The 25,719-nt window shown below is 41.6% G+C and overlaps 1 protein-coding gene across 1 annotated transcript; it reads right to left on the bottom strand.

Moving 5' to 3' along the window:
* Positions 1 to 277: 277 nt before the first annotated feature.
* ERP27 (endoplasmic reticulum protein 27) lies at positions 278 to 25,668 on the bottom strand. Its single transcript, XM_065932732.1, has 7 exons — positions 25,637 to 25,668; positions 23,716 to 23,873; positions 22,993 to 23,090; positions 20,669 to 20,806; positions 7,415 to 7,531; positions 3,271 to 3,396; positions 278 to 805 (listed from the first exon to the last, which is right to left on the bottom strand). Exons 1-7 carry the CDS (start codon positions 25,666 to 25,668, stop codon positions 758 to 760), a joined length of 717 nt encoding a protein of 238 aa, XP_065788804.1. The 3' UTR covers positions 278 to 757.
* Between the last annotated feature and the right edge of the window lie 51 nt (positions 25,669 to 25,719).

Raw genomic sequence — 25,719 nt, 5'->3', positions numbered from 1 at the left:
GATCTGAAACAGTAGGCACTGAAGAGGGAGGTCCACTCTGCTGAGCTGGGCAGTGGGGTATTTACAAGAGGTTAGGTCTGCAAAGAGATGCCAGTCTTTTCCTATAAGATAGGGCTTTTTATTTATCATGCGGTTGTTGATTCATATGGGGAGTTAGGAACGTGAAACAAGCATAGAGTTGTACATGGTCTGTTTCTGCCGAGTTCAGAGACTCGGAAATATTGTTTGACTTCTGGCATGAAGACAATTCCAGAAAGGTGTTTAAAACCATGTTTGTGTCCTTGGTTCTGAGTCAGAGAGGGACAAGAGCTTATGAAGAGTAGGGTTTCAACCCTGAAGCAACCCTACAAGATGTTGGATGTAAGCCTCATGCAGTATGAATTCAATATTAAATGACCCATCAGAACAGTTTCCCTCTAGGAATGATCCCTGTCCCATCTCCCCCCACCACCCACTTCACAGAAAGAGTGTAGTGTTTCTCTTAAAGCCTCCATCCAGTGTATGGGTCCACTCAGTATGAATGCAGAAGAGAAAAATCAGATGGGTAGTAGAGAGTATAGAAAATTTAAGAGAAAGGGCAAGTAGAGTAATTGAGATTCAAGGAAGAAACTGGAGTTTTGTGTGTGTGTGTGTGTGTGTGTGTGAAGACTGGTGAGTCTGTTATTTAGTGTCTCTGAGATTTGAGTCTTTTTATTGATCCCTTTTCATTCAGCATAAAGTAGTTACTTGATTGTATGCAGAAGAAACAGGGAAGCAATCAAAGTTCCACCTTTGATGTCTTCTCTTCTGATTCATGATTTTCTCTCTGAAAAACATCATGGCATGGATATTCAGATCTGGATTCCAATCTTGTTTTTGAACTCTGAGATTAACAAATTGAGCTATTTAATCCCTCCTGAAAGCCCTAAATCCATCTTCCACTGTTATCTCATGAACCCCTCATATGAATTTGACTTATTTCCCATCGATATTGTACACAGAATGGTAAAATCCAAAATTCAGCTCCTTTGAATATGCAAGACCTTCCCCAAAGTGCTTTTGGAGTTCTGTTTTGGTTTGGTTCCCACGACTATGGGCTTCCCTGATAGCTCAGTTGGTAAAGAATCCACCTGCAATGCAGGAGACCCTGGTTCAATTCCTGGGTGGAGAAGATCCCCTGGAGAAGGGATAGGGTACCCACTCCAGTGTTCTTGGACTTCCCTTGTGGTTCAGCTTGTAAAGAATCCACCTGCAATGTGGGAGACCTGGATTCAATCCCTGGGTTGGGAAGATCCCCTAGAGAAGGGATAGGCTACCCATTCCAATATTGTGGCCTGGAGAATCCCATGGACTGTAGTCCCTAGGGTCACAAAGAGTCTGACACGACTGAGCCACTTTCACTCACTCCCATGATTACCTCCTAAAAAGCGTCTCGACCCTGACCGCCACATCCTCCTACTCTTTTACTCTTAATCAAATCCAGCAGAGGTCAAAGAATTTTTATTTAACAGAAAATTAAAGGGACTGAGAGGGAAAATGGTTCCGATTTGATGGACATGAGTTTGAGCAAGCTCCGGGAGTTGGTGATGGACAGGGAAGCCTGGCATTCTGCAGTCCGTGGGTTGCAAAGAGTCAGACATGAGTGAGCAACGGAACTGAACTGAACTGAGAGAGAAAAAAACCTCAACTTGCTTTACCTGCAGTTTCATACTTACCAGTCCCTTCCCTTTCAGGAATCCATCACAAAAATTTTGCACTTGCTCTACTAAGACCTCTGTTATAGGCAGTGTATCCCACTTATCATCCAGAGTCTGGTAAATTGCTAAAGCAGGCAGTTCAGACATCTTTAGTTTGAAAAATGATATCGCCTTTTCATTTTGCTTCACTCCACTGTCCACCAGAATAAAAAGAATCTGCAGTTTGGGAAATTTGAAAGAGAAAGATCTGTCTGAGGTCCTCCTTGGAAGAAAGGACACTTGGTGATTGTTGCTGTTTACATTGATTGAACTTAGGGGCTGTGCCACAATTTAAATATTCATTGAATTAAAATGAATTTCTTCTTTTACTTTGCATTGTTTTAGGTTTTTTTCCTTTAGATCAGGTCTATTTAATTTTAAGAACATAGAACTGGAAGACAGTTTAATGATTAGCTAAGGAAGAAAGTATGGTCTAATGGCTAAACATGGAGAATTCTTTTTAAATGTTGCCTCTAGTACTTTCTAGCTGTCTGACTTTTGGTACATTAATCAGCCTCTCTGAGATTCAGTGTTCTTATTGGATTTTGTTGGGGGGAGACTGAATAAGAGAATAGATAATATTTCTAGTACAGTTTTTAGCTTATATAGTAAGTGTTTGATAGGGCTTCCCTGGTGGCTCAGATGGTAAATAATTGTTAACTATTTTATATTATTAAATCAAACCTTCTGCTTGATGAGGAAATCTCCTTGATAACAGTCTAGTTAGAGAGTTATCTACATTTAGCAACACTGAAAACTTCCAGTGTTAGGGAAACAACCACCAGAAAGTTGTTTTTTTTTTTTTTTTTTTTTTTTACCAAACAACCCTCATCATTGGTGTCTCTAGTTCAATGCAGTAGACTTGAAGTAGTTGAAGTTTTACTATTTCAGTGACATAAGCAGAATGCACAAAGTGGGGAAGGGAAGGAAAGAAATATTTATTGCTTATCCAGTAGACACTAGGTACAAGATACGTGTTTTATGTGAGAAATAAGCCCTGGGTCTAAAACTTCAGAGTTTATAGTAAGGAGTAAATAAATCACGGGGCTTCCCTGGTGGCTCAGTGGTAAAGAATCTGCCAGCAATTCAGGAGACACGGGTTTAATCCCTGGGTCAGGAAGATCCCCTGGAGGAGGGCATGGCAACCCACTCCAGTATTCTTGGCTGGAAAATCCCCTGGATGAGGAGCCTGACATGACTGAAGCTACTTGGCACAGCACAGATACATGAAGCTATCAAGATTAACAGGTGATTTTTATGTTCAGTCTCTTTGGGTCTCTAGTTTTTTTTTGTCCAACCATTAATGAATAAAAAAGAAATAGACTTACTGCTAATGGAAGATATGATTAAATACATCTTTAACAGTTTAAAATACATCTTAAGTTTTAAGGCAGAGTAATGGGATTTAATGTGATTTATTATACTCCAGTTCTCACTTTGTTACCTCTTAACCATAATTATTTTCCTCATTTCTCTCACTTCCCTAGCCCCATCTCTCTTTTTCTGGTGTCCTATAGCTGAGTATTCAAAAGGGAATCTCCCAGTCCAGACTTACCCTCCCCTGGAAGAGCTTAGCCGCCTCCTGAAATCTGTGCAAGTTTTCTTCAAACTCTGAGGAGGCCTTGTTCATAATCAGTAGAAGGTGAATCGGAATCATACTATTGAATAGGCCAATTGCAGTCTGGCAAATTGAAATGTATCAAAGCAGAATGAAAGAGAAAAGGAGGGGAAAAAATATTAGTGGCAACACAATGACTAGGTACACTGGACCATAAATGATACCTGACCACCCATCACACCAATGGCAACTCCTACAAGATGGTTTGGATCAATTTCACTCTCCTAATTTTCATGCAACTTAGTAGATCCCTCATCCCCACACTGAACAGGGTGGAGCTGAGTAGCCAAAGGGATACTGCAGTAGTGATGGAGTGTGATCTCCAAGGGTTGGGTCATAGAAGACATAGTAGCATCTACTTTGTTCTCTCCTGTGTCACTTACTCTCTTATACTGTCCACTCAACCAGCCCTGGGAAAAGATTCACATAACTCCTATGAAGGAACTAAGTTCTCCTGCTAACAACCAGCACTGACTGGCCAATCAGGTGACTGAATCATCTTGGAAGAAATCCTCCAGCCCCCATCAAACCCTCAGATGATTGCCTTCCTGACCAATGGCTGCAACCTCACATGAGCCCCTGGGATCAGAGGCCCCCCATCCCTGGTCACTCCCAAACTTGACCCACAGAAACTGTATGAGATAATCAATTTTTTTCTGTTCTAAGTTGTTATGTTTTGGAGTAAACTGTTATGCATCATTAGACAGCAAATACACCATGGAATATTTTAGTCACTTTTTTCAACCCCTTTTGAAATGTAGTGGTCCAGTGGTTAGGACTCCAAGCTTTCACTGCCAGAAGTGTGGGTTAATTCCCTGATTAGGGAACAAAGATCCTGCTGGCCACACAGCACAGCAAAAAACAAAGCAAAACAAACAAAAAACCAAGAGAGGCCAGATACGCTTAAAATGGGATTTTGAACCCTTGATAGTAGTGTACACTTTTGAGTGCTTATGATGTGCTAGGTAGTGTTTTCAGGTCTTTACATATAATAACTAATTTAACCCTCAAAGTCCCAGTTTTATAAATAAAGACATTGAGGTGCAAGATCGCCTCAAGTCACATAAGTGATGAGCTGGAATGCTCAGCAGGCAGTGTGACTTGAGAGTCTGTACCCTCAACAAAATCAACTCAGCCCTAAGCATGGTTGAGTTAGTCCATCTCAGGTCCACCGTACGATAACTGCTTCAGGAGACGAGAAGTTTGGCCCTTTTTTGTGGATTAGAGATGGTGATTTCCCCTGAGACTGTGGGTGGTAGAGCGGAGGAGGCAGCTGTGAGGCAGAGGGAGGAGAGAAGGGAGACTGTAAAACTATGACTCTAGCCCCCTTCATTTCCCTATTCAGAAACAGCACTTCAACTGTCTCTATTTTAAATAAAATCCCATTTCTTTTTACCTGTCCCTTCTAAAGACAGAGAGTCTTGCTGCTAAACTAGCATGTGCACACATACAGAGAGAGAGAGTGAGCTGTAGGTTAATGAACATTTGGGCAAAGTCCCAGGATGATGGTAACGGGAGTCACTTAACAGGATTCTTCCGGAAGCTACATACTACCCTGAAGAGAATTTTCAGCTCTACTGGCCAACATGTAGGCAAGGAGGATCCATTAAGTTCTTTCCAAAAACTTTCTCCCTGGAGTTTAAAACCAGGTCTTCAATTTTAAATTTGGAAGATTGGAAATTTAAATAATTGTCTCTTGTTTTGTTATTTAAATTTACAGCATGCAATCTACCCTCCTAGAACAGAGATAGAGGATAAATCTTGGGAAGAGTCAAGAAACCAAAGCTAAAGAGTCAAACGATATAGTGAAAGGATAGAGGAAGAGATTGAACATTGCAGAAATGATGAGTTTAATCCTAATAGACACAGTCCGATTTTCATCTTGAAGCCAAATGTTGAGTGTATGCATTAACAGTGCATAGGAGGTCAACCACGGGACTGGGAATTTCTGCCCAGTTGCTACTGGTACAAACCTCTGCACCAGAAACAGATGAGAAATAACCATAGTGGTGTGGGCAGGTCTCAAAAAGAGAAAAACAATACTTTTGGGAAATGAAAAAGTCATGATAAAACTTGCTTCTTTAGAGAAATTCTTTCCTCATTTCTTCTTGATATGAGTTGGTGTCGCCTCTAATGTAGAACTTAACAAAATGTATCATTGTTCTATAAGTAAGAGATGGCCCAATCATCAGAACTTAGGAAGGCTAGTCTTTGCCTCTGCCCTCACTCACCTGTGGAATTCCAGGACCCTGGGTCATAAACCAGGGACTGGAAGATCATCTTTTCTGGTCCCCAATGCACTCCTGGCAGCCTTATAGACAATGACCAGAATGATGATGGTCTAGGCACTTTTCAATGCCTTTTAAATTATTGCTGCCAGTGCCCCTGGTATGCATATGTTTGCAATCCTAACAGAAGTGGAAATGGAATCACCATTTCATGGAGACAAACATGGTGTGAGAGGCAGACAGGAATTTAGTCAACAGGAAGAGGGGTGTTTTCTGTTGTAGGCTATGTAGGGGAATGGAAAAACCACAGGACAGATCAGTCATGAAAAAAGCTGGGACAAGTGGACAGGGCTGTCACTGAACTTCAAATGACAAGTTGTAGGGCTTGAGGAAGTTATTTCACTTTTCTGAACTCCCATCTCCTCTCCTGTAAAATGGAAATAGACAATATGACTTCATGCATCATCAAATTTTCTGCCTTCAGTGACGTCTTTTCTACTTACCGTGTGATATTGAATGTTGTTTGGAACTTAAGAGTCCTCCTCTATAAAATGAACATAATAATCTCCTCTCTTCTACCTCAAAAAATCTGTGAGTATTATATGAAAAAGTGGCATAAAAGGGTTTTGTTAGTTCCAAAAAGCATGACATGCATATAAAGTACTGTTATGAGAGAATGTGCAGCATTTTGGAGCCGAGGTAGATCACTGGAAATCAACACTCCATCACTTAATGATGTAAGTTCGGGAAGGTAAAAGGTAGGACATATAAGGTAATTCTATAAGCTGGAAGTGTTAGAAGGCCAGAAGATTATCAGGACAGGTGGGCCAACACCTTCACCCAGGTTGTAGACTGCATGCAACAACCAAGAAAGACATCCAGAAAGAAACCTGAGACTCTAGGAGGGTCTAGGCAAGTGCTAATTGTACCCGACTGAGAACTGCTGGTCATGAGTCTGCAAGGAGGTAGACACAGAAAATGGGAATAGGTGTGTAAAAACTTTTTAGAAATTTTACATTGCTGCGACATCCAAATATCTGATCAGTGTTTTTAAACAGCTCATTTGTATTTTACAAAAATATTGGTCTCCAATGCTTTAGGAAAAAAATTGACCTTCAGCATTTTTGCAATTGTGGAAAGCTTGCCATCTTGTTTGAGAAGCATGGTCTAGAATGCTGGTCACATCAGAGTTGCTTCACTGAGCTCTCTTGCAACCAAACTCAGAAGTTTTTGATTAGTCACCCTAACTTTGCATTCTGACTCTCTTACTAGTCATGTAACATGTCATCTCACTTTTCTGTTTCTTTCTTTGTTGGGTAGGAACAAGTTTATCAATCTTAAGGGTTGTAGTAGGGATAGGAATATAAACAATTACAAGTTGATTTAATGGTGGTCACTGTTATTATGGGCTGCCTTGGTAGCTCCGTTGGTAAAGAATCCGCCTGCAATGCAGGAGACCCTGGTTCAATTCCTAGGTCAGGAAGATCCACTGGAGAAGGGATAGGCTACCCCCTCCAGTATTCTTGGGCTTCCCTTGTGGCTCAGCTGGTAAAGAATCCACCTGCAATGCAGGAGGCCTGGGCTTGATCCCTGGGTTGGGAAGATCCCCTGGAAAAGGAAATGGCAACCCAGTCCAGTACTCTTGCCTGGAGAATCCCATAGACAGAGGCGCCTGGTGGGCTACAGTCCATGGGGTCCCAAAAGAGTCTGACATGACTTAGTGACTAAGCAACAATAACAACTGTTATTATTAATTAAAAGATCAGAATGCTTGGAGGAAAGGATTTCTCCTATGAAGGCAATTACCCTCCCTGACACAGGGACTGAAGGGTCTAGAGACAGGGGCTGCTTACTATAGCGTTGTACTCCGTCACCAAGTGGAGGTTGTTGCTCTCAATGAAACGGCTTAACTTGGTGGCATCCATGCTTTCCATGTCTTCACCCTTTAAATCCAGTTGTTTGTTATCCACCTGGGTCACACAAAAAGGATAAAATTGTCACTGTTTTGTCATCAATAAACGTTTCTGAACTATTAAGCCCAAGTCAGCCACTAACTCAAGCTCCAAAGACCGAAAAGTTGGTGTTCCTGGCTCTCGAGGAATGCACTGTCCTGTGGGTCACAGAGAAGTAAACAGAAATATCCCACAGAATGTGACAAGTATCATCACAGACCCATATGTCCCCTCAGGAAGAGGAGAAACGCTTCCAGGAAGAGATAGCTCCCAATGAATGGCTAAGACTTGGTCAGATGAATGAGGATGGGGTGCGAGTTTTAAATAAAGAACAGTGTTTGTAAAAGGCAAAAAGATGACAGATGTTCTGTTTTAGAAGCTGCAGTTAGGTTAGCTAGACTATAGCAGTGGATGTTAAGTGTAGTAGGAGAGAGACATGGGCAGTGGAGTGGAAAGTGACTGCAGCTGGCCAGACTCCTCTATCCTTGTGATTTCCCAGGCAAGGATACTGGAGTGGGTTGTCATTTCCTTCTCCAGGGGATCTTCCTGACCCAGGGATCAAACCCAGGTCTTTTGCATTTGCAGGCAGATTCTTTAAGATCTGAGCCATCAGGGCAATGGGGTAGGCAAGGCAAATTCCCAAAGAACCTTGAGGTCAAGATAAGCAATTAAATTCTAACCTGAGGGCAAGGGGAGCCACTTACAGGATCAGATTTATGTTTTATTTATGTACATTTCTAATGTGAAATGAAACACACATGCAGAGAAAAGCACAAAATGGAAAATATAAAGCTCAGAAAATTGTCACAGAGTAAACAACTGTGGAACCACCACTAAGGGAAAGACATAGAATATTGCCAGAATGTCTGAAGCCCTCTGTGATCCTTCTATTGTTGTTTAGTAGCTAAGTTGTGTATGACTCTTTGCAACCCCATGGACTGCAGCACGCCAGGCTTTCCTGTCCTCCATGATCTCCCAGCATTTGCTCAAGTTCATGTCCATTCTATAATCCGTTATCTTTTTGCCAACGTTCACCATTATCCTGACTTTTACAGTGACTATTTTCATTCTTCACATCTTTACTGCTTAAAAATGCATCTCACTGTTACAGTTTAGTTTCATCTTTTAAAAAATATTATGTAGGGACTTCCTTGGTGGTCTAGTGGTTAAGATTCCATGCTTCTAATGCAGGTGGTGTGGGTTTGGTTCCTGGCTGGGGAACTAAGATCCCACATGCAGTAGGGATGCATAAAAAAAAAATTATGTAAGTGGAAACAGACTATGTTTTTTAATTTGTGTATCTCAATTATTTTGTTTTTAAGAGTTATCCATGTTATTGAATGTAGCTGTAATATGTTCATTTTCCTTGCTGTAACAGTATCCCATTGTACAAATATGCAAAACTTTATTTTACTACTGATGGATATTTAGGTTGTTTACAGTTTTGGTTATTAAAATAATGCTGCAATGAACTCTCTTGTTCATTTCTCTTGGAACTCATGCTCTGTATCTATTGAGCATGTATTTAGGATTGAAATTTTTGATTATAGGAAATGTATATTTTTGACATGCATTTTGATGTTTATTTGGGAGATAAGGCCAAGCTATTTTCTAAAATGAATGATAATGTACACTTGCTGTACTGTTTGAAAGATCCCAGTGCTTCACATCCTGGCCAGCACTTGGTATTATCTGCCTTTCTAATTCTATTCATTTTGATGAATATGTGGTAGTATTTCATTGTGGTTTAATCTCCAATTCCCCAATTAACTAGTTATATGTTGTCTTTTTTGAAGTGTCTGTTCAAGTTACTTGCCTGTTTTTCTATTGAGTTGATCCTTTCCTTGTTGATTTGAAGGTGTTTTATATATTCTGGATATGAGCCCTTTATGGTTCTATATTACATATCTTTTCTCACTGGGGACTTCTACTTCAATGGTGACTGCTTGTGAATAGAAGTTAATTTCAATGTAGTCATCAACCTTTTCGTTTATAACTAGCGTGTGTTTTTGTTTTGTTTTGTTTAAAACGCTTTGACTATACCAAAGTACTGAGATCCAGAAGTGCTGACATTCACTCAACAGGCAACTTAATCACCTTATGATTTGTTTTTTCACAACTCAAACTTATGAAATACATAAATGCCGAGATACAGAAAATGTTTGTTTTTACAAAAAGAATCTTGAAAAAAACATTCATCGAAACCACAGGATATTTTAAAATGTGACTTCCCTTTGCATATTTAATTGTTTTAAAATTCACAGTATTTGAGAGAAAGCCTGGGAGAGAACTATGAAAGCAGGAGAAAAAGTCATCCTAGGTGGGGCCTCGCCCACCCTTCTCCCATCCTTCTCCTCCAGGAGAAAGAGAGTGAGCACCAAGGATTTTTAAAGCTGCATAATGCCCAGATGGTGCTAGTGGTAAAGAATCTGCCTGCAAATGCAGGAGAGGCAGGAGATACGAGTTCAATCCCCAGGTCGGGAAGATCCCATGGAGGAGGAAATGGCAATCCACTCCAGTCTTCGTGCCTGGAGAATTCCATGGACAGAGGAGCCTGGCGGGCTACACAGTCCATGGGGTTACAGAGTCAGACACAACTGAAGCGACCTAGCAATGCCTTGTACGTTTCCTTCCTAAGGTTTTGCTAATTGCACAACCATCAGAATCATTACTGTAATCACAACCAGGGTCCTTTTTATGTTTAATACATCTAAATGCTTTCTGATTATTTTTCTAGAAACTTGGAGGCCTGGCGTCTACACCGCAGCGGATAGAACTGTGCTCTCAGCCAGGAGCTCCTCCCTCGCTGCTCTCTTTTCCAGGCAAACCCTCGCATTTCCCAGAACAGGATGAACAGGAAATGCCAGCTACTCCAGGTGGCTCCGGACTTGAGGAATGCAGTATAGGGGAGGCAGAGTTTGTGAAGTGGTGATAGCATTCTCTAAGAAGCAAAGATCTTTCATAAAAGCCACCCTCCAGAAGCCTCTCCAGCTGGCCATGGCTCTTTAAATGAAGCATACCTGATTATTTCTCCATTTCTTAAACCAGCAAACTCCGGAGCGCTCATGTGTAGGGTTCCTGGAAACATTTAAACAGGAAACCTCCCTTCTGTAAAGGGAATTTTTTTTGCATAATGCCCTGAAAGAAAAATCCGACCCTGGATCCCAGAATGGGAGAAAATATTTTTTAATATATTTTTCCAGTTTTTGGAAAGAATTTTCCTTGAAAAATCATATTATTTTTCTCCTCAAGAAAAGAGGCACCAGAAGAAAAACAGAAATAGTAAACCAGAAGGGTTGTCACCTTACAATATAATTTTGAGTTTCCCCGAGAGTATCAGATGTGGATTATTATATGATTCAGACACTGTATCATACCAGTGGATTTCATCATTCCTTTTCTGTTTGTTAGTATTTCAGCAATACTCTTTTGAATTAATTCCAATAGATTCCTATAATTAACAACTCAGCTTTTTGTAAAACATTAAAGTTGTTTTAGTTTGCACCAGTTACAATGTTAAATATCTTGGCCACCATGGAGAAATCATTTGTTCAGTACATGCCCTCTCCTCTCGGGCTTGTTTTTATAAGCTGCTTGGTTACCATATACTTGGTAAATATATACTTTAGAATTTCTCTAGTGGTCTAATGGTTGGGAATCTGCCTGCCAATGCAGGAGACATGGGTTCTAATTCTGGTCCAAGAAGATCCCACATGCTGCAGAGCAACAGAGCCCGTGTCCACAACTTCTGAGCCTGAACTCCAGGACCTGTGAGCTGAAACTACTGAGTCCATGTGCCCTAGAGCCCATGCTTCGCAACAAGAGAAGCCACAATAATGAGAAGCCCACACACCGCAACTAGAGAGTAGTCCCTGCTCACCCCGACTAGAGAAAGCCCGTGCACAGCAGTGAAGACCCAGTGCAGTCAAAAATAAATCAATTAAAAAAATAAATATATACACTTTAGAAAAATATTTTAAAATTTGGCATATCTTATTTATTGCCTTTCTTATCAGTTTATTTTTATGCATTCTGCTCTGATTCTCTGCTTGGCTAGGTGCATTTCTTATAAAAGGTTTCCAGGAAAAATTGTGAAAGGCATGAAAGGATGCCTCTACTGTATTTCTATTACTATCCCGTTGGGTCAAAGTTAGACTTCTTCAAATAGAAGTGATGGAGAATATTCAAAATGAGGTACACATTCAAATAATATCTGAGATTCCATTTTAGGGCAGGTTCATGGTTTATTCAACACAGGATTACATCTCTGTTAGGGTAATAGTAAGAGTCCTATTGAGAGTGGGGGGCTGTTATGGCCATACCACCCTGAATGCACTGGATTTCGTCTGATCTCAGAAGCTAAGCAGGGTCAGCCCTGGTTAGTGCTTGGATGGGAGAGTGGGGAGGGACTTTGCACTAGTTCTAGGACAAGCTGTGTCCTCACGCAGACAGGTTGTCATACACAACTTACTATTGGTCCATTTTAATTTTTTCTCAATCACATTTATATAGTTGGCCTGAGCTATTTTTGCAGACTGATGCATTCCATAAATATAGCAAATGCTGCCTTCTTATCTCTCCCATATCACTGTCAACTCATATTTCCCCTTATTATTTCAGCTTATTCCTAAACATGTTCTCACAGTGGAAATTTGCTGTATGGACTAATTCTGAAATTTCTTTGCCAAAATACATCATGTATGTGTGTGTGTGTGTGTGTGTGTGTGTGTGTGTGTGTGTGTGTGCACACACTCAGTCATTCAGTCATGTCTGACTGTTTGGGATCCCAGGGATTCCAAAGGCTTATTTGTCCATGGAATTTCCCAGGCAAGAACACTGGAGTAGGTTGCCATTTCCTACTCCAGGGGATCTTCCTGACCCAGGGATCCAACCCACATCTCTTGCACCTCCTGCATTGGCAGGTGAATTCTTCACTACTGCATCACCTGGGAAAACCCAAAATATGTCATGCCTAGGTTAAATCTTGAGAAATAAGCCAGGGGTTTGATTAAATAGTGTTAGGGTGAGAGAAATGGTTTAGGAAAAATGTTTTTTGTTTTTTTAGCTTTATTTAATGAGGAGCATTAGAGTAGGTAAAATATATGAGTAAAAACAAGCTTTTTTCAGAATTAAACACTGCAGAAAGTCACTATAATAAGGTAGAAAAGGTAGCTTTGGAGTCGGCCATGTTGGGTATGGGCTTTCCTTTTAGTTCAGTTAGTAAAGAATCCGCCTATAATGCAGGAGAACCCAGTTCGATTCCTGGGTCGGGAAGATCCGCTGGAGAAGGGATAGCCTACCCACCCACTACAGCATTCTTGGGCTTCCCTGGTGGCTTAGCTGGTAAAGAATCCACCTGCAATGCAGGAGACCTGAGTTTGATCCCTGGGTTGGGAAGATCTCCTGGAGAAGGGAAAGGCTACCCATTCCAATAATCTGGCCTGGAGAATGCTGGGTATGAGTCAGATGTTTGTGACTCTATAGTTCTGAGAGTCTAGAATCAATCTCATGGAACTTCAGTTTCTTTATTGATAATGCAGGGTCAATAATGGGCTTCCCTGGTGGCTCAGATGGTAAAGAATCCCCCTGCAAAGTAGAGACCTGGGTTTGATCCCCGGGTCAGGAAGATCCCCTGGATGAGGGCATGGTAACCCACTCCAGTATTCTTGCCTGGAAAATCCCATGGATAGAAGAGCCTGGTGGGGTTTCAGTCTATGGGTTTGCAAAGAGTCAGACATGACTGAGTGACTAAGTGCACACAGGGATGATAATAATAATTTCATCAGATTCTAGTGCCTATCGTAAATTAGGCACTAAAACAAACAGATGAAATTCTAGATCTTAAATAAAAGAAAGTATCAGAAGATCTGCAATTGATTCACATTTCCCAGTGTCAAGAAGAAGTCTTAACTGTAGACATAAAAGGGCCTCCTTATGGGTCACATTGAGTATTACATAGAGTAATACATAGAGTCACAGACACCAACAGGCAGGAATCAGTGAAGACCATGTCCATTGTGTATGTCTGTTCACTCCCAGACCACCCCTACAGGACACAGGCATTGATTATCATTTCTAAACATTGGGATCCTCTTCTGAAGGGCATGGTCACATTGTGCGGTATTTTTTGAGTATATTAAAAACCTCAGTTTGTTCAATGCCAAACTTTTAAATATACCTCAGTTTAAGAAAACACTAAAAAGAGAGAACAGTCTTGGTTGATGTTCTTTTTCTTTTTTTAAAAAAACTACCCCAAAAGCCTGAATAATAATCCTAGTAAAAATTTGGACTGAATTTTCGAAAGTGTAGGGCTCCAAAATCATTGCAGCTGGTGACTGCAGCCATGAAATTAAAAGATGCTTACTCCTTGGAAGGAAAGTTATTACCAACCTATACAGCATATTATAAAGCAGAGACATTACTTTGCCAACAAAGGTCTGTCTAGTCAAGGTTATGGTTTTTCCAGTGGTCATGCGTGGATGTGAGAGTTGGACTGTGAAGAAAGCTGAGCACTGAAAAGTTGATGCTCTTGAACTGTGGTGTTCGAGAAGATTCTTGAGAGTCCCTTGGACTGCAAGGAGATCCAACCAGTCCATCCTAAAGGAGATCAGTCCTGTGTGTTCATTTGGAAGGACTGATATTGAAGCTGAAACTCCAATACTTTGGCTACCTGATGCGAAGAGCTGACTCATTGGAAAAGACCCTGATGCTGGGAGGGATTGAGGGCAGGAGGAGAAGGGGACGATGGAGGATGAAATGATTGGGCGGCATCACTGACTCAATGGACATGGGTTTGGGTGGACTCCGGGAGTTGATAATGGACAGGGAGGCCTGGCGAGCTGTGGTTCATGGGGTCGCAAAGAGTTGGACACGACTGAGTGACTGAACTGAACTGAACTGAAACTGAGAAAAAAATTTTTATCTAAAAGCTGTCACCACAGACTTGCCAATGGAGGAGGGTGCTTGTTTTTGGTATGGCACATAAATAATCTTGTCCACAGAGTTTCCAATAGTTCATTCGGAGTAGGTCTGTCACTGGTGGGAAACAGCCAGCAGATTCTAAGGAAGAGTGAGCAACTCTGAGAAGTCATCAACAGGGCGTTGTAGAGAAGAAACCGTAAACAAAGTTAGAGCGTTCGTTAGAGGTCGTAAAACCTGCAGACACTGGAAGCAATAAACACTTGTTTTTCTTCCCAAATGTGTATCTTGGTGGAACTAGGACTTTTAAATCAGGCTTTCATAAGGCTATAAACAAAAAACTGGAAAAAAAAGTACTTGTGGACCTGTAGCTAATTGGAAATTTTTGTATTGATAGGTTGCTACAAATAGTTCAACAGTACAGTACCGGGAACTGCATTAGTGTAAACTTTTATATCTTTCTTTAAAAAAACATTTTTTTAACTGAAGTATAGTTAACTTACAATGTTATGTTAGTCTCTGGTATACAGCAAAGTGATTCAATTATATATTATATATATATAACATATGTATATTTTCATATTCTTTTCCATTATGGTTTATTATAGTATATAAATTATAGCTCCCTGTGAAATACACTAAGACCTTATTATTGATCTATTTTATATATAGTCTATATCTTTCTCACCAAAACTCTTCACAGAGGGATTTGATTTAATCCTATTTTACAGTGCAAACCAGCAGCTTCTGTCCCGGTGGGGGAAGAACTGCTGAAGGGACTCAGGCATCTTCAGACAGAGTTTTGGGAGTGAGTAAATTCCTCAAATACTTTCCAAGTGTCTTCGAGTTACCAGAGACCTATTGTAGACCTTTGGGACACCAAGATGAATAAGTCATGGTTCCTGCCTTGAATAAGCTCATGGTCTAGTAGGGTAAAAGGTGAAACAGACACAGAAATACATGACGTGCCCTCTAAAGTGGTCAATTACATGGGATTTTAGAGGAAGCTCTGTCAGTGCTCAGTTGTGTCCGACTCTTTGAGATCCCATGGACTGTAGACTGCCAGGCTCCTCTGTCCATGGGATTTTCCAGGCAAGAATACTGAACTGGGTTGCCTCTTCCTACTCCAGGGGGTCCTGACCCAAGGATCAAACTTGAGTCTCCTGCATCTCCTGCATTGGCAGGCAGATTCTTTACCACTGTGCCACCTGGGAAGCTTTAGAGGAGTGGTTAGGACAATTGGAAGATTCCAGGGAAACTTTCTGAAGAATAAGCTCCTGGAACTGTTTCACTGGAATATGAGGAGGAGTTGGTTGGGTGAGTCTAAGAGAAAGGGGCCCTGAGGGGGGTTGGCATTCTAGGCAGAAAAATAGCCCATGTGACATGATGGAAGCATGTCCTCATACTGTGTATAGTTGGGTATTGAGAGGGTAGAGACCAGGGTGGGAATGTGCTAGAAAAGGGAATGGAGAAGCAGGTAGTGGCTTGGTCATAAAAACTACACATTTAAATGTCTTGATTTTGTTCTTGTAATATGGGGGAATATTGAAGAGTTTTTTAAGAAAGAGGTGTCATGGTCAAATGTCCATTTTGATTCCATCATTGTCATACCAATTTAGAAACTGAATAAGAAATAGTGAAGGGAACCCTATTAATAAGGTATGGGAAATGTTTATGCTAAAAAGGTGCTAAGAGTCTAAGCAAGGAACAAAACAAAGGGCAGAGGAAAAGTCAACATAACACCATCAGTACATTAATTGAATCAATAATAATAACACAGGAGCAACAGTAAGATTCAGGCAGCTACAGACACAGAAAATACTTCAATCTATTTAACAAAGATGGAAGCATTAACTGGATAATAAAACAACGTGTAATGGCCATGGCTGTGGGACTGGCTAAATCAGACCTCACCAGTGGCAACACTGAGTTTTCATTGCTGTTTAGGGACCTCCCTCATAGCTTATATAGTAAAGAATCTGCCTGCAGTGAAGAAGGCCTGGGTTCAATCCCTGGATCACGAAGATCCCCTGGTGAAGAGAATGGATACTCACTCCAGTCATTTTGCCTGGAGAATTCCATCGACAGAGGAGCCTGGCGGGCTACAATTCACGGGGTCCCAAAGAATCGGACATAATTGAGCAACTAACCCTTTCACTTACATTTATGAACTCATTATTGTTGATTATTGTCTTCCTTCAGAAGTATCACTTGTATTTTATGTGTCTCTACAAATATTTTACTGGTGCCTGAATAAACTGGTATAAGAGGAAGTAAGAAGAAGAGTGAAGGAGAATATAGGCTCCAAATACAGGGTGGGAGGTATGATTGGCAAAGATTAGAGAGTGAATGAACGTAGCCATTCAGTAAAATAGTGTTTTCATGGGAAGAATGTGACACAGAAAGGGAAGGTGACAAACTCAGTCTTGACTAAGTGAAGACAGCAGTCAGTTTAGCTCAGTCGCTCAGTCATGTCTGACTCTTTGCAACCCCATGGATTGCAGTGCACCAGGCTTCCCCATCCATCACCAACTCCCGGAGCTTGCTCAAACTCCAGGACTGCAGTATTTATGAGGATATTCAAATAGTTCTATCCAGCAAGCATCTGAATCATGAGAGACGTCCAAGGAAGAGATAAAACATTCCACATCCTCAACAAACACATAACCATCAAACATAAGAAAAGATCCTATTACTGAAGAATTACTCATTCATTCATTCATTCATTTGTTGATTCATTCACAGGCAGAGCACAGAGGAATTTAAGGGCAGTGAAAATCCGGGGATAGCATAATGATAGATTTATGCCATTACTCATTGTCCAAAGCCATACATTGTAGAACACCAAGAGTGAACTATGATGTAAATTATAGAGTTTGGGTGGTTATGACATTTCAATGTAGCTTCATCGGCTGTGACAAATGTACCACTCTGGTGGAGATGTTGCTGATGGGGGAGGCCATGGATGTGTGGGGCAGGAGATATAAGGGGAATCTTTGCATTTTACTCTCAATTCTGCCCTGAACTTGAAACTGCTCTAAATAAATAAAGCCTTTTTCAAAAATTAAAAAAAAAAAAGATTCATTCACATATTCATTTATTCAGCAAATACTTATGAGTACCTGCTACATGGCAGGCACTTTTATTTTTTATATATTTTTTTAAATGATACTTACTTAAATTTATTTTTGGCCACAGATCATCCCATGCAGAACCTTAGTTCTCTGATCAGGGATCGAACCCATGCCCCTGCAGTGGAAGTGCAGATTATTAGCCACTGGACCACCAAGGAAGTCCTGACAGACACTGTTAAATGCTCAGTGGTTGAAATAATGAATAAGACAGTCTCTGCCTCCATGGAGTCTATAACTTAGATTGGGAAAAGCATTGGGTCAGGCAGTAGTGTGGCTAGAGAAAGAGAAGAACTCAAGGAGACCAAAAGAAGAGGTGGACCCAGAGAAGCAGGTTCCTAGGTCAGGGAAAGAGAGACTATTAAAGAGAAAAACAGAGTGGTTAGCAATGTCAACTATGGCAGAAATGGTCAGTAAAATAAAATCTAAACAATGTTGGTTGGGTTTGGAGATATGGAAGCCATGGACGCCTGGGTGAAAGCAATTTTAATGGAGTGATATGCAAATTAGATATAATGTATTAAGTAAGAGCTTAAAGAAAGCCGAAGACACTGAATACAAAATACATTTTAAAGCAATTTGGATGAAGAATGTATGAGATAGAGAGGATAACGAGTAGAGGGAACAACACTCAGACCAGAAATTTTGAAACTTTAATGTTTGCTCAGTTTCTCATTTCCAGTGGACCCTGGTCATCTTCGCTTTGATGTTCCACCAACAACATAAACGTAACAACCAAATAAGACATCAGAAATACCTACTTCTGTTATACCCTCACTGTTCCTTAGATACTGTGACTTTCAAGCCCTCCTCCTCTCCATAATTTGATATCTGATCCTTGCAGTAGTGTGGACAGAGAAAGAGAAGAACCCAAGGAGACTAAAAGAAGAGGTGGACCCAGAGAAGCAGGCTCTCAGGTCAAGGAAAGAGAGAATATTATGCCTTTTCTTCACTTTCTGCTGCTACCTCTTTGCTACAGATCCTTAGTACACGACCTATCTTGTCAGCCTGATAAAAGTTCTCTCTATTCCTCTCTTTTTTGCCTAACCATCCATCCGACTCATTACTGCCAAAATAATCTTGCACAAACACATTATTGTTCATGTTATTCCCCTGATCTAAAGGCTTGAGGGGCTCCCCAGCGCCCGTCAACTTAAGTGCAAACTCATTAAGCTGTTATTCAAATTTCTCCACAATACGGTTCCAATCAAACTGCTCTTTTATTCATCTGCCCAAAACATGTTCTCAGAGATTCAGTCAAGTTGGCTTGATCACTCTTTCCCAAGTTTATTTTTTTTCCCCCCATTTTGGCCATGAATTCTCCTCTATGTTGTCCAAATTTTATTTGTTCTTTAAATCTCAGTTCAGTTGTCTCATTCATAACCTATTTTGGTCAGAATTCCTACTCTGCTTTTTTTAAATCCCATTTTTTATTCTTCTTGTTAGAATATATTAGCATTAACACTGTGTTGATAATAGCATTAACGTTAGAAACTGTGTTGATGTCAGTACTGAGAACATCCTTAAGAAGGGAACAAAGGAACTATGTTCCAATACTCACTGAAATCTTCTTAACCTACCCTTTCTTCATTGTAAAAGGGACAGGGAAAGTGTAGGGGTTTGGGAGATGGCTCAAAGGAGGAAAATGGCATGCTATATCCTGCACATCTCTGGATTTAATATTTGCAGGCAATACAGAAGGTCCAGAATGTGGAATAACTCTTAAGGCCATTCAGCCAGAACTTGGATCATGGGTTACAAAGCTGATGTTCTGGCCAAGTCATTTAGTGCCTATCCTGCTTTGACCAGTTAAACTCTTGTAATGTTTCACCTGAAGAAGGAAATGGCTACCCACTCCAGTATTCCTGCCTGAAGAATTCCATGGGCAGAGGAGCCTGGAGGGCTCAAATAGGGGCCTGGAGGTCCATGGGGTCTCAAGTGGTTGAACATGACTGAGGAACGAATACACACACACACACACACACAGTATTTTACCCATGGTGATGCTGTTTGTATTATGGATACTTGTATGTTACGTCTACAATCTCTACCATATTTTAAGAGCTATGAGGGGGAGAATATACTCAATGTGTTTCTATGATCATTACCTCGCATAGGGAACCCAGTAATTGCTAACACACATTTGATAAATGTAAGTGAACTCTCAAAGATATGAACATATTAAAAAGTATATATATATATGGAAATATAAAAATATAAAGATCTCTGACCCAGGGATCAAACCCAGGTATCCCACATTGCAGGTAGATTCTTTATTATCTGGGCCACCAGGGAAACCCCATAAAAGCATTTATTATAGCACTGCAGTAATATAAAATATTTGAGATTATCTAATTATCTGTAGAGAGCTTCCCTGGTGGCCCAGATAATAAAGAATCTACCTGCAATGTGGGATACCTGGGTTTGATCCCTAGGTTGGGAAGATCCCCTGGAGAAGGGAATGGCAACCTGCTCCAGTATTCTTGCCTAGAGAGTTCCATGGACAGAGGAACCTAGTGGGCTATGGTCCATGGGGTTGCAAAGAGTCGGACACGACTGAGGGACTAATACACACACTGAATTATCTATAAATAGGAAAATGGCTAATTAAGCTATTCCATGTCCAAATTATGGAGCTGTATGCAGTAGTTTTTTTCTTGGTATTTTTTCTTTTTAAAATTTATTTTAATTAGAGTATAATTGCTTTACAATGTTGTATTAATTTCTGCTGTAAAACATGAATTAGCTATATGTATACATATATTCCCTCCCTCCTGAGCCTCCCTCCCACTCCTCTTTTATTTTATAGATAAAAGAATCGAAGTCAAGAAAGTGTTTTGTGACCTGCCCAAGTCATATGGCTGTTCAGTGAGAAAGCAGTAAAGTGCTATAAATCTTATGTCCTGACCCTCAGTCCAGGCTTCTTCCCATTTCATGACAGCATCTGTTTAGGAAGCTTGAGTTGAGCCATCCTCCTCATATGGTCCCTGATGCTGGCATCACCGTTGTGATTCAAAATCTAGACTCCATTCTGGTCTCAGAAGTCTGTGCATTCACAACCCAAGGAAAAACTAGAAGCCTGGCTGGAGTTGCCCACCTGACTTACCAGACGGAAGAGGGAAATGGTGTTCCCAGTGATGTTGTAGTGAGCCAGAACCTCGGAGGCAGTGCTGATCCCAAAAGACACGTCTTGGAAATTTTGCACCACACCGTGGATTAGGGACACTGCCGGTACTTCTAAATCCTAAAGACAAGAAGGAAAAAAAAAAAGAAAGAAAAAAACCCACAGGTTGTTTCTGGAAGAAAGAGTGAAAGAGACTAGGGAGTAGAAATATGCTCACACATATCAAATCAAAGTGTCCAGTGAGACAACATTGACCTCTAAAAATGCAGGCTGGCTTCTCAGGGACATGGTTGACTTTTCCAGGCTGGGTGGGTTAATAGGTAACTATGACACAGTGGTTAAGTCTAGAACACCTATCTGGCTTTACCACAGAACTTGTAGTTTGCTGGGCTTCCTTGGTGGCTCAGCTGGTAAAGAATCTGCCTGTAATGCAGGAGACCCAGGTTTGATCCCTGGGTCAGGAAGATCCCCTGGAGAAGGGGATGGCTACCCACTCTAGTTTTCTTGCCTGGAGAATTCCATGGACACAGGAGCCTGGCGGGTTACCATCCATGGGGTCACAAAGAGTCAGACATGACTGAACGACTAACTTGTAGTTTGTTAATAGCTGAGAGGGGGCTCAAAATCATAAAGACCTGAATATCCACAGTCATCGATAAACCAAAGGAGGCAAATATTTGGGGAATAATTTGTGGAGGAAAGAAGAAACGTAAAAATCAGAAATAGGTGCTGTCAAAAGGACCAAAAAAGAGAAAATAAAAAGAAGAGAAATTAAAGTGGAAGCTTAGAAGGTTTGTTAACAAGGCTGTGTAGGACGTTGGGGAGCAGTGCTCTTTCCATTGTGTGTAAGCCATGAAGATACTGTTCAGGCGTTGCTCATCCCCTAGAACCAAGGCCTGTAGGACAGAGCAGGGAAGCCTGTTCTGAATGATGATTCCAGGCCTTCTTATTTCCCTGCTCTCATGGGACCCTCATCCCCAGAAGCTCTGAGCAATAAACAGCCGTGAACATGTTTGTCGTTGACATTTCTCCGGCGAGAGGAGATGTGCTCAGAGAAAAGATCATGGTTAGCCTTGCAGCTGGGGTCAAGCAGAGGGAGCTGGCACTGTGCTTATCCAAAAGGGCGTGTGGAGTTCATTTCAGGTTATGAACAATTGTTCTTCAAGGCTTCGTCTTTTTTTTTTTTTTTTAAGCCACTCCTTAGAACGGAATGGCTCTCGGAGCAAACAGCGACACCTGGTGACCATTTGAGTTATCGCACTCTCCTCCAATTCCACTTCCTTGCCACTCCGGCCTGAGTATAGGCTGTTGTTTTTGTCTACAGGTCAGATCACCCATCACTGAAAAATTTGCCCCCAGGCCTCACACCTCTCCCCCACTCCACTCCTGTCTTCCTCCCCTACTTATATATCATCAGTTTTATTTCCAGCTGTGTACACAGAAAAGACAAGATGCTGGTGATTTGGAATTAATGAATAGAAACAGGCAAGAAGGTCTGAGAGGAGAAAGTAGGGGATTAATTAGTTGTGAAATCAGCAGATGTTACCTCCAGAGAAAAAGAAAAATGCTGGAATAATGCCTTCTCCTTTATGGTTGATTTTTTTAGCCAGGCAGCTAATCTGGAAGATGGAGGCTAAGACCTTCAATATGCAAAATGTCATCTTTATTCAATATTTCAGAGCAAACAAATAAAAAAAAAAAAGAAGAGTGTGTATGCATGCTCAGTTGCACAGTTGTGTCCAACTCTTTGCGACCCCATGGACTGTAACTCATCAGACTCCTCTGTCCGTGGGATTTCCCAGGCAAGAATACTGGGGTGGGTTGCCATTTCCTACTCCAGGGGATCTTCCCGACCCAGGGATTGAACCTGTGTTTCCTGCATTGACAGGTGAATTCTTTACCATGGAGCCACCTGTGAAGCAAAAGAAGAGTGCGGAACTCCTTACTTGCTAAGAGGCTCTAGACTGGAGGCAGCTATTCACAAATGTGTTGCCTGCTTGATACAAGTTGGTTTACTGTGGGCCCTGCCTTGGAAATTCAAATACTGACTGAAGCTTCAAAGCATGTACAGATGGGGAGACCCAGACAGCAGCCTCAGAACTCTTGAAACAAATATGAGAAAGATGTGATTCAGAGACTGGGAACGTCTAGAAATTGTGAGATCTTGATTGACAAGCTAAAATCAGACTCTGCTCTTTGACTTCTAAGGCAGTAGCATCTGGCCTGCAAGTGACTAGCATGGCTCCCTTAAGGTAGCATATTTCTGGTTCTTTGGGAGAAGGGCAGGTGGCAATATCTGAACAAACCTGGAAGAAGCCTATGACAGCCACCTCAGCAGCAGCAATGAATTCCACGGCAGCTTGGACATCTGTGAGCCGCACAGGTTCCTGGGCGCCGGGACCATCTAGACAGAGATGTGGGTAGGGGTGAGAGGAAGAGAGAGAGAGAGAGAGAGATAGAGAGTTTGCAGGTACCGAGTGGAGAAAAAGCAACTCTAAATCACAAGGGCATCTCTATTTTTCCTCTTCATACTAAGGCCAAAGAGATTTGGGAGTGCAGATGTCATTCCAAGGCTTTATTTCTTTACTAACTTGTGTGTGTGGGGGACTTCTCTCATAATAACCTATTTTAAAATGATATTTATTTATTTATTTGGCTTTGCCAAGTCTTAGTTGTAGCACGAAGAATCTTTAGTTGAGGCAGGTGGGATCTAGCTCCCTGACCAGGGATCGAACCTGGGACCCCCTGCATTGGGAGCATGGAGACTTAAGTCATGGGACCACCAGGGAAGTCCATGATAGCCTATTTCTTTCTTTCTTTCTCTCTCTTTTTTTTTTTTTTTTGTTTAGCCTATTTCTTAAGGATGCCAGACTCCCCTCTTCTCTGCTAGGTGAGGCAGATTTTTATCCAGCATCTCCTGAAAAGTTCCTAGGTTTGGGGAACAAATACCCAGAGTTCTACCAATATTCCCTTCCCTTCTTCCAATAACTCTTTCACCCCCTGGTCACTCAAGTGCTCCTTTCTCTTACCTGATGATTCCTGAATTTCTGCAACAACTTCCAGGGACGGTTTGTATGTGAAGAGAAATAACAGAATCAGGCATCTGGACGGCATGGCTTCCACTTTCTTGCTCCTGTTCCACGCCCTGGTCTTGGTGTTTGGAGCCGCTGACACAGGGCAACCCACTCTGCAGTTAATGGATGGTGGCGTAATTTGTGCTCTGGGAACATTGCAGCTGACTCTGGGGCAGGGGGACCTTCAACTTTTGAGATAAGAGACAGGATTCGGTGACAGGGCCTCAGAACAAAGTCAATCAGAAGAAAGTCAGGCCATTTCCTTTAAATAAAACAAAACATTCTATGCCAGGTGGTTGACTTAGACACTATGGACGTAGCAATCATGGTGATCTGATCACCTCTTCCAGCTTAGATCTTTAATATGAAAGATGGGCAGTTAAATAGATCGTTTAAATGTAAAATGGAAAGTGATTAAAAAATTGGGAAACTCATAGGGTGCTAGGAGAAGATGAACTAAGGACATTTTGGACAATGATGGTGTCTGGTGAAAGCTTTCTTCCTGCGGGGGCGCCCAAGCAGTGCGTGTGTGCACACTCAGTCATGTCTGACTCCAGGGAAGAATACTGGAATCGGCTCCATGACCTTCTCCTTGGATCTTCCCCACACATGGATCGAACCTGCATCTCCTGCAATGGCAGGCAGTTTTACCACTGCACCACCTGGGAAGTGTGCCTAAGCAGAGTCCTGGGTAAACCAAACTTTCCCAGGCAATGAAGGTGGAAAGGGAGTTTCACATAAAGAGCCAAAGCCCTGAGATGCAAATGTGGTGTGCAAATTACTAACAAGAGAATTATTAGTAATTGAGCATTACCAGAAAATGGAATAATAAATCTGGGCAGAAAGGCATTCTGAGGCCAGGTCCCCGGGGACCTTGTATACTAAGTGTAGGAGCTTCAACTGTATTTTGCAGGTGATGGGAAGCCACTGAAGAGCTTAAGCAGGAGAGAAAGAATGCCTGATGTGGCCCAAGTGCCTGTGGAAATCCAAGGCATTCTCATAGGCAAGGGATATGTAAGTCTCAAGCTTAGTAGAAGCTTCTATCCATGGGTTTGCAAAGAGTCGGACATGACTGAAGCAACTCAGCATGCGTGCACTATGTGATAATCAAATACACTGAGGGACTTCCCTGCTGGCGCAGTGGATGGGAATCTGCCTGAAGATGCAAGGAACACAGATTCCATTGCTGGTCCAGAAAGATCCCACATGCCTTGGAGCAGTTAAGCTCATGAGCCACAACTACTGAGTCCGTGCTCTAGAGCCCAAGAGCTGCAACTACCAAGTCTGTGCTCTAGAAACTGTGTTCTGAAACAAGAGAAGCAACTCCAATGGAAAGTCCACGCACCTCAATGAAGACTAGCCCCTGTTCACCACAACTAGAGAGAGCCTGTGTGTAGCAAGACTCAGTGGGGCCAAAGATAGAAAAAAAATTTAATTAGTTTAAAAAAGACTCCTTGCTTCCATTTGACCCTTGTTTGATCTCTGGTCAGGTAACTAGATCCTGCATGCCGCAACTAATATCCACTACAGTAAGTGAAACTCGTGTCCGACTCTTTGAGATCCCCTGGACTGTAGTCTGCCAGGCTCCTTTGTCCATGAAATTCTCCAGGGAAGAATACCGGAGTGGTTTGCCATTCTCTTCTCCAGATCTTCCTGACCCAGAGATTGAACCCGGGTCTCCTGCATTGCAGGCAGATTCTGTAAAGATGGTGACATGTGAGTCACCAGGGAAGTCACAGCAAAGCAAATTAAAGAAAAAAGAAGACCATGCTTATTAAAAAATAAATAAATTGAGATTTTTCTAGCATTTGCACTGAAACAGGGGGGTGAAACTGCTCTCAATGATGTAAAATCTCCTGTACTGAGTTCTGCCCACCTCTTCCGAGGAAACGCATGAATGGGAACCATCCAGTTACCATATTTGCTTGAAGGGAGAATGCAGAGAAATGAGGGTCTCAG

This window comes from Muntiacus reevesi, chromosome 1, assembly GCF_963930625.1.
Source record: "Muntiacus reevesi chromosome 1, mMunRee1.1, whole genome shotgun sequence".
NCBI classification, from domain to species: Eukaryota; Metazoa; Chordata; class Mammalia; order Artiodactyla; family Cervidae; genus Muntiacus; species Muntiacus reevesi.
Note: the sequence above shows the minus strand (reverse complement) of the source record. Positions and strands in the feature narration are given on the sequence as shown.